Raw genomic sequence first — 12,282 nt, 5'->3', positions numbered from 1 at the left:
CTTAACCTAAAAAGGAAAGAATTTTAAGTGGCTTAATAGATTGGGGCTTTTATTCTCTCCTTCACAGATGGGCCAGCTCTCTTCTGTTCCCTTTGTTTTTTATTACAGAAGCTGGTTGTATATTCTTCCATCCAGGAATGACCAGCAGGTCTCAGAGCTTCAGTTTTACCATTAGCCATCAGGGACAGAACAGGAACTATGTCCGCCCCCTGCTCACACAGAACATCGTTTCCTAATAGCAGGCAACCAGAAGTTGCCTTAAAACACCTCCCAAGAGGCATCCTAAAGCACATCGTTTAGAAACTCCACATCCTGTTTAAGTAATTAGTACCTCAATCAAATTTGTGCTAGCATCAGTAGTGTCAGAAAAATTCATTAATTCTTTTCTGTTCCATGGTCTTTCAAACAAAAGACTTTTTAATTAAAAAAATGATATTTTTACAAGCTGGAAAGTACAGCCAATGCATAATAGCTATAGAAATATCCATTTCTTAACTGCCTGCTTTGAAGATTACCATGAGTTGATAATTCTACCTATTCTTTGCATGATGGCTTTCTGAAGTGCATTAGAGACCTTAGACCTACATTCACATCCATGACAGTCTCTGAGCAAATGAGACCACGTAGTCAAAATGATCTTCGCTTTGCGGTTTTAATGTAGAAACTATGGATTGAATCACTTCACTCACTCTTGCACTTAGAGGTAATCTAGAGGTTATGAAATTAGGCTTGTAGCATTAGAACGACTTGGGTGAACAAGAGTGAAAAATCTTGTCATTGTTATTTTTTTTCTGTTGTTTGTTTTTATGTTCTTTTTATTTTAAGCTTTTTATTTTGTATTGGGGTAGAGCCAATTAACAATGCTGGGATAGTTTCAGGTGAGGGGGACTCAGCTGTACATGTACAACGTATCCATTCTCCCCCAAGCCACCCACCCATCCAGGCTGCCACATAACACGGAGCAGAGTCCCACATGCTGTACAGTGAGCCCTTGTTAGTTACCACTTTAAACATATTAGTGTGTACATGTCCATCCCAGACTCCCTAACTGTCCCTTCACCCTGGCAACCGTAAGTTCATTCTCTGAGTCTGTGTTGTCATTCTTATCTTGAGCTACTGTTGTCTAAGATATAAGGGGAAACTTGGTTTACTCCATGTATTCATTATTCATTCCTATAATTTTTATCAAACTCAGTTCACTTCAGTTGCTCAGTTATGTCCAATTCTTTGTGACCCCATGGACTGCAGCACACCAGGCTTCCCTGCCCATCACCAACTCCCAGAGCTTGCTCAAACTCATGTCCATCGAGTTGGTGATGCCATCCAACCGTCTCATCCTCTGTCACCCCCTTCTCCTTTAGCCTTCAATCTTTGCCAGCATCAGGGTTTTTTCCAATGAGTCAATTCTTTGCATCAGGTGGCCAAAGTAGTGGAGCTTCAGCTTCAGCATCCATCCTTCCAATGAATATTCAGGACTGATTTCCTTTAGGGTTGACTGGTTTGACCTCCTTGCAGTCCAGGGGACTCTCAAGAGTCTTCTCCAACACCACAGTTCAGAAGCATCAATTCTTTGGCACTCAGCTCTTTATGGTCCAACTCTCACATCCATACATGATTACTGAAAAAAACATAGTCTTGACTAGATGGACCTTTGTTGGCAAAGTAATATCTCTACTTTTTAATATGCTGTCCAGGTTGATCATAGCTTTTTTTCCAAGTGGCAAGCGTCTTTTAATTTCATGGCTGTAGTCACCATCTGCAGAGATTTTGGAGCCCAAGAAATTAAAGCCTTCACTGTTTCCATTATTTCTCCATCTATATGCCAAGAAGTGATGAGTAAGCACCATTTTGCTGACAATCACCTGTAGGCCATACACATGCGAGCTCCCTTCCCTCTCCACAGCCCTGTCTTCTACCACCCACCTACTGCCTCCTTGGTGTTCTTTGAACGCTCTGAGCATGTGCCTACCTCTTGACCTTTGCACTTCCTCATCCCTTGCCTGGAATATTCTTGCTCCTTCTACGAGCATGACTGTCCTGCTGGCCTCTTCTAGAGTTCTATCCAAGTGTCACTCTATCCCCAGGCCCTCATCAAATCCCCAATTTAAAGTGTCACCACATATACTTCTCCCAGTTCCAAACCCCCAATTTGCTGTAACGCTTACCACCTGACACAACTTTATATTTTACTAGTTTATTTTATTTTATTTTTTGCTATCTTTCTCCATTAACAAGACTATGAAGCCCAAGAGGGCTTGCATTTTCTTTTAGTTTGTTCACTACTGTATCCCCAGGGCCTAGAGCATTGCCTGACAATGGGTATTTAAAAAACTGCTAAGTGGATGAATTCATGAATGAACCCAAAAGAACTGAGCATTTACTATGCCAACTATTTGCGTGATAAGAGATGTTTAGAGTAAAGAAAGAAGTAACCCAACAATCACAGCTCTGTTGGTAAATTCTGGGAAGAAGTGCAGTCATAAGGGTACTTTGGAAAACAAAAGAAGGGGACCTAGCCCTGAGAGGGGCGGCCCTGAGTTCTGAATTATGTAATGGGTGGAGGAGGGAAGACCGGAGAGAAAAAGGCCATTAAAGGAACAGACAGCCAGAGAGCAGAGGTGTAGAGATGAGAAAGCATGGCTTTTTCAACTGAGGAAAGGTATGAACCTGAAAGCCTTTTAAGAAAGGCCCCTCAGGCATCACTATGCAGAAAGGGTTGAAGAAGACTAACTGCACGGTGGCTTTTAGCTGGGTGTGACATTAGCTTAGCTAAGAGAGATGAGGGTTGAACAAGAGCAGAGCAATGCTGCTGAAGAAGAGGGTGAACTGGAGAATGTTTTCAGGTTAAGTATCTGGAGGAGTAAAAGATCACCCTGAAGCCCGACTAACCCACCATTTGGTAAAGGCAATCACTAAATGGAAACCACAGTATTCCTTTAACTTACTTGACTGCCATTTTTACACATAATATTTTATATATAATCTTTAAAAATGGAATCTAGTGGGGCGGGAAAAGGAAAGAGAATCAGTGCACTGTATAATTTGCTTGTTTATAACTTTTCGCTTAACTTGTCATCACTCTCTATAGTCTTTTCTGAAGGAACATGAAAACTTAGGTGCCAACATTTATATGCAGATGAGTGATGCTATTACTCCACACTTAGAAGTTTTCAGTGGCTCATTTGATTCTTATGTTTTGAATAGTTATGTTCACTATGCAAGATCCTTTAGTGAAAAAAGCTCATACATTCTGACCAAAAGCTTATGTCAAAGTGAGTATATTTTAGGATATAGTTTAACACTTCTAGAATTGAACTTAAATATAATTTATCATATTAAGATTCTGAATGTTACACAATTTTCAGTCTTTAGATAAGGGTAAAGAAATGATAACAGAAAATAAAAGAGACTAGATTATTCTCATATTAATTGATTGTTTACAAAGTAAATGCAAACATAAAAGTGCCCGCCAAGAAAATACTTAAGAAAGGAACAACTCATTGATTGATAAAAATGAACTAAAAGATTGACTCAGTTTTGAAAACTATTTGATTCAAGCTTTTAAGACATGGGATGACGATAATGGATTTATTTTAGAAACCTTAGAATATGAGAACAGTTTTAATTTTAGGAATAATAGGAAACACTAGCTTGACTGGTGAATAATAAATTTATGAGTCTTCATCCAAGTCATTATTCAGGCTAAGAATATAAGTAAGTTTACGAAAAAGTAGATTAGTCAGTCAGTGGTTCTATGGCATTTGCTCACTGTTTTATAAATTTGTATTTATACCAGAGGCCACAAAACTACTCAGATGCAGGCATCTTAACCAACTGGTAGCAATATACCCTAATTTCAAAGTCAATTTTTGATCAATGAAGCTTTCATTGATTGGTAAGCTTAAATTTAATAACCACAGTGCCACAGATATATAATGGTGCATACTCAAAAAATATATACGTATGCAAAATACTGATCAAAATAGCTACCTGGGTGTGTGTGTGTGTGTCTGTACTTACTTGAATGCATGTCTGTGTCTTATATTCAACACTGCTTTTTCCTAGTTCCCTTCTAATAATAAATGACACTATCTTTGGCTTGCAACCATTTTTCCTGCCAGCACGATCACAGGAGTATATGCATACTTTTGGTAGCTGAGGATATATCCTTGGCAGCATAGTTATGAAAATCTATAAGATATTTATTTACAATTCAAAATTAATGCTACATCTTAAAACCGCTTTTACTTTTGGAGTTTAGCACAAATGGCAGTAGTTTTCTAACAGTGAGAAAACATGATTTTTATAACCTCCTTTGACTTTTATTAAGTATTGTATTAAAATATGCAACTAGTAAGATTTCACAGATTTCAGAGCTGTGAGCAGTTTTTCTAAATCTCTGACTTACTGTGATCATGCAACAAAGACAAAATTAGAAAATACCAGATATGTTCATATCTAGTTAAAACATCTGATTTAAAATTTGCTCTTATTTTCATCTGAAAATTTCCTTTCCAGGGTTATATGTCAATGTACCAAATGTCCAATTTAATGAACAGTATTCTTTCAAGTGGCAGTTAGGTTTAAAAGGGGAAACAAACCTTTTTGAATTGAACATATACATTCTCAGTCTAAACATTGAATTAATGTACTTTTTGTTATATGATTTCCTTTTCAACATCAACATTTTAACAAGTGAAATACTCTGGAGACACTTGGAGAAATGGAATCCTAGACAATGATGAAACCCAAGTCTTTTCTTCACTCTCAAATCTCCTATCACTGCAACTTCCAGATTCTGCCTTTACTTAGCATTAACATTCACTTCCCAAACAATTTACCCAAGTGAGGAAATGATTACACATGTTTCTGTGCTAAGCGGAAGGAACCCATGCAGAGCAGGAGGCTCTGATATGGTTACAGAGATAATTGATTGAGAAAGATCCCTGAGGATGGAGGCAAGGATGGATCCCAGAGTCTATGGATGCCTCTGCCCTGTGGGAGGAGAGCATCTTTCCCCACTGATATAGTAAGGAGAGCCACATGGATCTGAGTTGATGAGAGACATGATGTTGGGAAATTTATTCCTAGAGACTTCGTTTTCTCTGCAAAATCTAAAACAGAGAATTTTAAATTGAAGGAGTAAGATAAGTGAAGAGAAAGTCAGACCATGTGGATATATGAGATAACAAGTTCATTAAGAAAATGGTTGGTTGAGTAAATCAAAAAAGGAAGATATATGGCAAAATGTTCATTGTTACATATAAGTGTAACATGTAAGTGATGAATACATAGGTGTAGATTATATTACTTTTCCTACCCTTTATCATGCTTTAAACTTTTTATAATAAAAAGGGAAAAAGAAAAAAATTTCACTTTCTTTCAGTTCCTAAGCTGGTAGGCCGGTATTAATTTTTCATATGTCTGAACATTCCATCTCCTTGCCTCTATTCTGAGTCAATAAAGCTACATCCTACATTTTTTTAAAAAGGAATATATAAAGGTGATATTGCACAGTGCACTTTCAATAACCTAAGCCTTATTATATGAGGAAATTGTTAGTCTTCCTGAGGATTGCAAAATAATTTACGAGGAACAGAGTCTCTGAATGTTCTTAAACATTGTGTATTTTTAATTAAAAAATTATGCATGACCAATTCTCCCTCTAGTTACCATTCTCTTGCTTTATGTTAGAGTCCAAATGTAAGATGCTGATTAACTGAAATGTCACACATTGAAAATAAGTTAGCCATTAAGTGTAACGGAATAAAGGGCTTTTTATTAATACATGGAATGATGGAGGATCTGTAACTTTGTTAAAATACACTGACGTTAAAAGCATTTTTGAAAGAATTGGAAGAAAAGTGCTTAATATTTTCATTTAAAAATAGACCTCAGTAGTCAGAATTATAGCTCTCATTGTGCTCTTTTCTACCATCTCAAAGAATGCCTTGCTCTAAATAAAGCCAACAGATCCCGAACATTGACTTGGCGGTCAAAGAACTCTAAATCTCAGAACTGCCACATTTCCATTTTAAATGTAAATATTCCCATTCATCTTCCTAAATATTATATTTCTTCTCCCCCCCTTCCTCCCACCCCAGTGTCATAGTTTATGCAACAGCTGACAGCATCTTTTGTTCCCTTTTGTGGTGCACACTAGTTGCCACAATTGACTTTGGCATCCCCTAGCTTGGAAACAAGTTTTTGTGCAGGTCGATTGGCCAGATTTCATAAGAGGAAGAACAGAACAAAAAATGTTTCTTCATAATGCCATTCAATGATTTTCTTTGCAAATCTGCTTCCTGAAGTTTTGCAGATGCAGAAGTCATAGAACAAGTCGGTGGGCTGGGAACTGCATTGCATTTTTAGTGCTTCTAGAAGCAACATCTCCAGCCTTTTAAATGAGAGTGAAGTGATGGATTTGCAGGTATTTGAAGAAACAGATGTGCTGGAAGGGCAAAGGTTACTTTTATAAATTAATTTATAGTTGATTTACAATGTTGTGATTCTTTTTTTAAAAGCAAAAATCAGGATCTTACTGCATAACATTTTTCAAAAGAGAGCAAGAGAGAAGAAAAGACCCATTGTGTATTTCCAACCAAAAATTCTCATTTTCCTTGATGTACACAACATCGGCATATTTCAGCAAAGAGAACCTTATAGAATAGGACAACTTTAATCGGTCATTTAAGTTTAAAATGGTTGCAATATTATGTTAATTGAATTGTTTTTCTTTTTTAGGGTCCTCTGGGGCCTCCAGGACAAAAGGTAGAGTATAAACAATATTGTGAAAGTAATTATATCCCCATCGCCTAATGACTGGCCTGAGAAGGGAACGGAATTAGCTACTGTGAGCCATACCAAAGTAGTCTGGTTTGTGCATTCTGCTTTCTTAAAATACAATCATATAATGTGAGCCATTAGATTTCTAATTGACTCCATTATAGAAAGTCCAATAAATCCAGAGCAGACTTTTTTTAAGCTGTCTGCCAAATTTGTAGGTTATTGAGTTTTTAATTCCAGTGCTAGTAAAACATCGTGACAAAACTTAGAATCTGAAGGGTCATAAGACATTGCAAATTAAATGCATGGTCTTGCACAAATATATGATTGTCAAAGGACCATTAAACAAACTAGAACAAAGAATGTATTTGTTGCTTGGTGGCTATATTCAAGTGGCCCACTAGTATCTCCCTTTGCTGAAGCAACCCAAAAAAATGGCTCCCCAATTGTTATTTCAACATTATCCAGAGCCATCAGACTTGACCCTTTGCATTTTGGAGAAGAGAGTCTAACACTTCTAAAATTACCTCAATTCTACAGTAGTAAATGCATCAATAGCAGGTAGATAGCCCTTTGCAAACAAAACATCACTAAACTCCCACTCCCCATCCACCTCCCATGCTACAAGGAGGACATAAAAGGATATTTAACCTGCAGAAAACCAAAAATAATAATAATAATAATAATTGCATTACAACAGGTGGAAAAGTGATTATTCTTTATCTTTGGAATCCATCAAAGATAGAGACGTTTATCCTCCAAGCTTGTGCATGTGGCATCTGTTGAAAGATGATCCCACAAACCAAGTAAAAGCCAGTGTGTAGTGAGACTACTTGTGTATAGGAACACTTTGTCCTTCGCAATAATGTCTCTATTAAGTATGGTGTGAAATTGTAAAGCTACCCTAATCCACATGCTACCAGGATAAAATTACTGCCTCAGGCTTTGGGAAGTCCTTTAATGACCCACTCAATACAATCACCAAGAAAGACTAAGAAACTTGCCATCTCAATTTTTTTTTGCATGAAATGACTATATTTTTAATAGACTTTATTTTTTAGAGAAGTTTTAGATTTCTAATTACTATTTTAATCTTTTCCATTATTCTTTAAAAATTTTAATATCACATATCTACTAAGAAAAATCTGTTTTATAGTGCTAAACAAAAAATAAGCACATTCTATTTGAAAAATTATTTCTCCAGAGCCTCACCAGAAGGTGTGTGGAGGAAAATGACATCACTATTTGAAAACATTTGTTACTGTTTCTGTATCTAGTTAAATGTCAGACTTTCTCAGGTAGTGACTACTTTTCTTTTCTGATGCCCAGTCATTCTCATCACCCCAGTGCTCATGTATGCACACATCCAAGTGTATGTGCATACACACACAGACGACATAATATTCAAAGTATAGAACTGGTATCGTTCCTAGTCTATGCACACCATTTGCGGCATCCTGCCTAGTCCACTTTGGAAGATATATTCACCCTCACATGGTTTAAACATACTCCCTGAGTCTGAGGGAAATGCTTCAAATACAACAAATTTCACTTTACAACATGGGTTCCTAATAGTGGTTGTTATTTTAATTACCTTTTATTTTATGGTATTTAATTTCATGAAATTCAAGAGTTACTGGTACAGCTAACCTTTTTTTGAGATGAAACTAAGCCTATTTAATTCTCAAAAGCACCCAAATTTGGAGCCATGAGGCCTTCTGATAGCTTTGGATCTCAATTTATGATGTGAAATTCTTTAAAATCTTATTAGGGTTAAGTAAATATTTACAAACATGGTGAGATTTTCATGGCTTCTGGAAAAGCTTGATGAGTCTGTTTACATTATTGTGTGTTAGAGCACAGTGGATGAGATCTGAAAAACATAGCCTGTCAGATATGTTTTAGTAAGATAAAGTTGTAACTGACATAATTAATATGACATAAATTTAGAATTGAATTATTTTGTGCTTATGATGTCAACTTATTTTAATCATACGTCTCCTTAGGGTTCTGTTGGAGTACCTGGAATTCCGGGGATGAATGGACAAAAAGTGAGTTCCATAGAATATACTGCTTTTGATCATTTGGGGAGGATTAAATCACAAAGTTGTTCTAATCAGTAATGTTGGTAATAAGTTTATATGCTTATAAAAATTTTATATATACTTTTGAAATGTAGGAAAATTATGTTGCAAATGATCAAATTATTTTAATTTTTAAATGAATGCATTAAATAGCGAAAAACTCTTAGACAATTTTTTATTTTATTTGATATATATGAGATACAGTGGTATCTTTCTCATAAATATATTTGGAGTAGGAAAAATATAGTACTTAACATTGATTGTGATAAAGTGCACTCTGGTTTATTCTTGTTATGGCAGACTAATATGTATTATTTCTTGCATTAACGAAAGTTATTCCTACAAAGAGATGCTATTGGAATCATGAATTCACATGCAAGCTTTTTTTACAGCTAAGCAAAATTAAGAATTAAATAGATTTGCTAAGCTCTGGTAGCATGCTTTTATTGTACTATTAATAATGAAGGGGAAAAAAAAGTAAAAGAAAACAACCCACAGCTCTAAACAGACATATCTATTGCCTGTGTGCACTTTTTCCTGCAACATACTTGCCAGTGAGACAAAGCAATTACCAAAGTCACTGCCGGCCAGTCTGCCAGGGGCCGGAGAGCTGAGCCAGGGACTTTCCTGTCTCCCTCAGAACTTCTGAGCTGGCCCTTTGCGATCCTGCGACCCTCCTTGTCTTCCCAGAGGACTTGAAATCCAGGCATTCTGAATTGAAATCATAAAGGGCCCAGCCCTTATGGACAGAATAGACCTCCTCCTGACCTCCTCTAGCTCGTCCATCTTTTTTCTCCAATGAGACATAGACAATAACAATCTAAAACCTACGAAGTGGCTAAGAACCTGGATCTTCAGCTCAGAGACTGTAAATTTTGACAGAGTCCTTGAATCCTCTGGCCTCAATTTCTTCATCTTTAAAAAGGAGACAAACAATTCCTACCTCATAAGGTTACTGTGAGGATTAAATGAGGAAATAGGCATAACGCCCTTATGTCCATGTCTGATATTGCTATTAAACTTTTTCTTCAGCTCATTTTAGTGAATCCTGGATATTTGATTGACCTCTGTTGTAAGAGACTCTCTGTTTCCAGAATTCCTTGATTCCCAAGTAAAATTAATGTTCTTAACTAAATCTTACGGCAGCCTGTGGTCCATAAATCCAGCACTGGGCACTCATCAGCAGTTCAATGCCTGTGTTACTGCCCTGTTTTCCCCTTAGTAAAATGCATACCTGTTTGCTTCACAGATCCTGATAAAGACAGAGGATTAATATTCCATTTAGAATATTGTAGATCATGGAGGGAAACAGAAGTAAAAATTTGAGAGCATATTCATTCTATGTGGAGAAGGCAATGGCACCCCACTCCAGTACTCTTGCCTGGTCAATCCCATGGACGGAGGAGCCTGGTGGGCTGCAGTCCATGGGGTCACGAAGAATCAGACACGACTGAGGGACCTCACTTTCACTTTTCACTTTCATGCATTGGAGAAGGAAATGGCAACCCACTCTAGTGTTCTTGCCTGGAGAGTCCCAGGGACGGGGAAACCTGGTGAGCTGCCGTCTATGGGGTCGCACAGAGTTGGACACGACTGAAGCAACTTAGCAGCAGCAGCATTCATTCTATGATGAATTTGAAAATTACATAACAGGATAATATTTAGAAAGGACAAAATATAGATATAACGTAAATGTTGTTTTTAATATTTGTACACATAAGGCTAATGTTTTGCTTTTACTTCTTTGTTTCTTTTTCAACTTTGAGATAATCATGAAAATTTATAGAAAACTTTACCCTGAAACAAAACAAGTCCACAAGTTTAAAACTGTCATATATATGCTTATGAAGACTGCATATTCTTTCTTTTTCCAAAAGAAGTATGCAATTTCCTTAGCAAGAGAAAGGAATGTGACATTTTCTTGTCCTAGTCATCAAGTTTAAATTATATTTCAAGGAAATAGCTAATATTTGTAGTTTTATATTTTGTTATACATCTTTGTGGCATTTTAAAGGGTTTTCTGTAAAATCTAGGAAAGCTAAATGATTTCATACTTTTATGAAAAGGTATCAGCAAAATGTAGTTCAAGATTTTTTTAAAATTCATATAACTTAACTAAAACTTTGTTTATAGAATTTCTTTTAATGATAGCTATTATCTAACACCTGTAATATTTGCTATATCATCTTTAGGACAATAAAATACAAAAAAACCTAACTCTACATCACTGAAGTAACAGGACATTTGACAGTAAAAACAGAGTGGAAAATAGAGTAATACTGATATTTTACACTTAAAACTATGAACTTTGCCTTGGTTCTCTAAAATTTATGTTTCTAGAAGGAGAGCCTGGAATCACATTAATAATTTTTTAAGCACCTTGATGTTCTTAAGCTTCAGAGAAAATATCTTCTTTGCATGATACAATTTCATTTTTTCCCAGAGAAGTACTTTTGATGCCTAGATCATTTTCAAGTACTGGATATCCTCCAAGGATATCCTTCAAGAAAGGATATTATTTCTAAGCTATCAGAAACATGGCAAATAACTAGAAAATTTTTAGAAACTTCTCTATTATAAGAGAGAAAGAAAATGACTATATTGAGCAAATACTTTACTTGTCTTCCACTAAAATATTTTCCATCCATTCAGATTGAGGTGATTGATTTTGGCCAGTAGCTTGATGGTGATTTTTTTTTTTTACATTATTTTCCTTTCAGTTTTGGCAACTCGATTGTTAATCTGAGTATTTCTTATTTTAGTAATGGTCCTCCAATTCTTCAGATCATATTAGGAAAACAGACTTACAGAAGCAGTACCATGGCATTAAACTCCAGTTTAGCCCCTTCTAGCCTAATAATCCATCAAGGGCTACTAAACACCCTTCTGTGAAAAGTGGGAGACTGTAGTATGTGGTCTCTGCAGTCTGAGAGAGGAGGCGTCAAGTCTTTCTCCTCCTTTGTGTGAGTTACTTAATGTTTCTAAGGCTCCAGTGCAAAATATTAATATAGACTTTGCAATATTAACTACCTTATATGTCTAAAGTGAACATAATGTAATAGGTGCTCAATAAATATTATCAACTGTCTGTAGTATTAATAGTATAACACTTGAAGAATTTCAACAAATGAGCCCTAGGCTTACCCTCTAACAGGACAAGAAGCCAGGAAAAAGATGAAGGTGTAAACTCACACAGGAAGGTAAAATACTTCTCTGCTACCTGCTATGTCTCCAGTCGTAATGCACCCATTCCCAATAGTGGGAATACAAGTACCATAGAAAGGAGAAAGACATTTCTCACGCTGCTTTGAAAGCTCACTCACCGGTGTGGGTTCCTGTAGGAGTGCTGTCTGGAGTCAGACACTCTGCGCTCTTCTGCCTCATGTGCAGCCTGTGAAACTTCTTCCTATAT

At 36.4% G+C, this 12,282-nt stretch overlaps 1 protein-coding gene across 1 annotated transcript in view; it reads left to right on the top strand.

The window, feature by feature from the left end:
- Nucleotides 1-12,282, top strand: part of COL25A1 (collagen type XXV alpha 1 chain) — a 503,516-nt gene that overhangs the window by 383,950 nt on the left and 107,284 nt on the right. Inside the window, exons 11-12 of the mRNA XM_070452267.1 lie at nucleotides 6,745-6,771; nucleotides 8,793-8,837. Of these exons, the coding sequence (XP_070308368.1) occupies nucleotides 6,745-6,771; nucleotides 8,793-8,837 (72 nt within the window). The remainder of the gene's footprint in view (nucleotides 1-6,744; nucleotides 6,772-8,792; nucleotides 8,838-12,282) is intronic.

The sequence above is a fragment of the Odocoileus virginianus genome, chromosome 21 (assembly GCF_023699985.2).
Source record: "Odocoileus virginianus isolate 20LAN1187 ecotype Illinois chromosome 21, Ovbor_1.2, whole genome shotgun sequence".
Classification (NCBI taxonomy): domain Eukaryota; kingdom Metazoa; phylum Chordata; class Mammalia; order Artiodactyla; family Cervidae; genus Odocoileus; species Odocoileus virginianus.
This window is presented reverse-complemented; position numbering and strand designations above follow the sequence as displayed.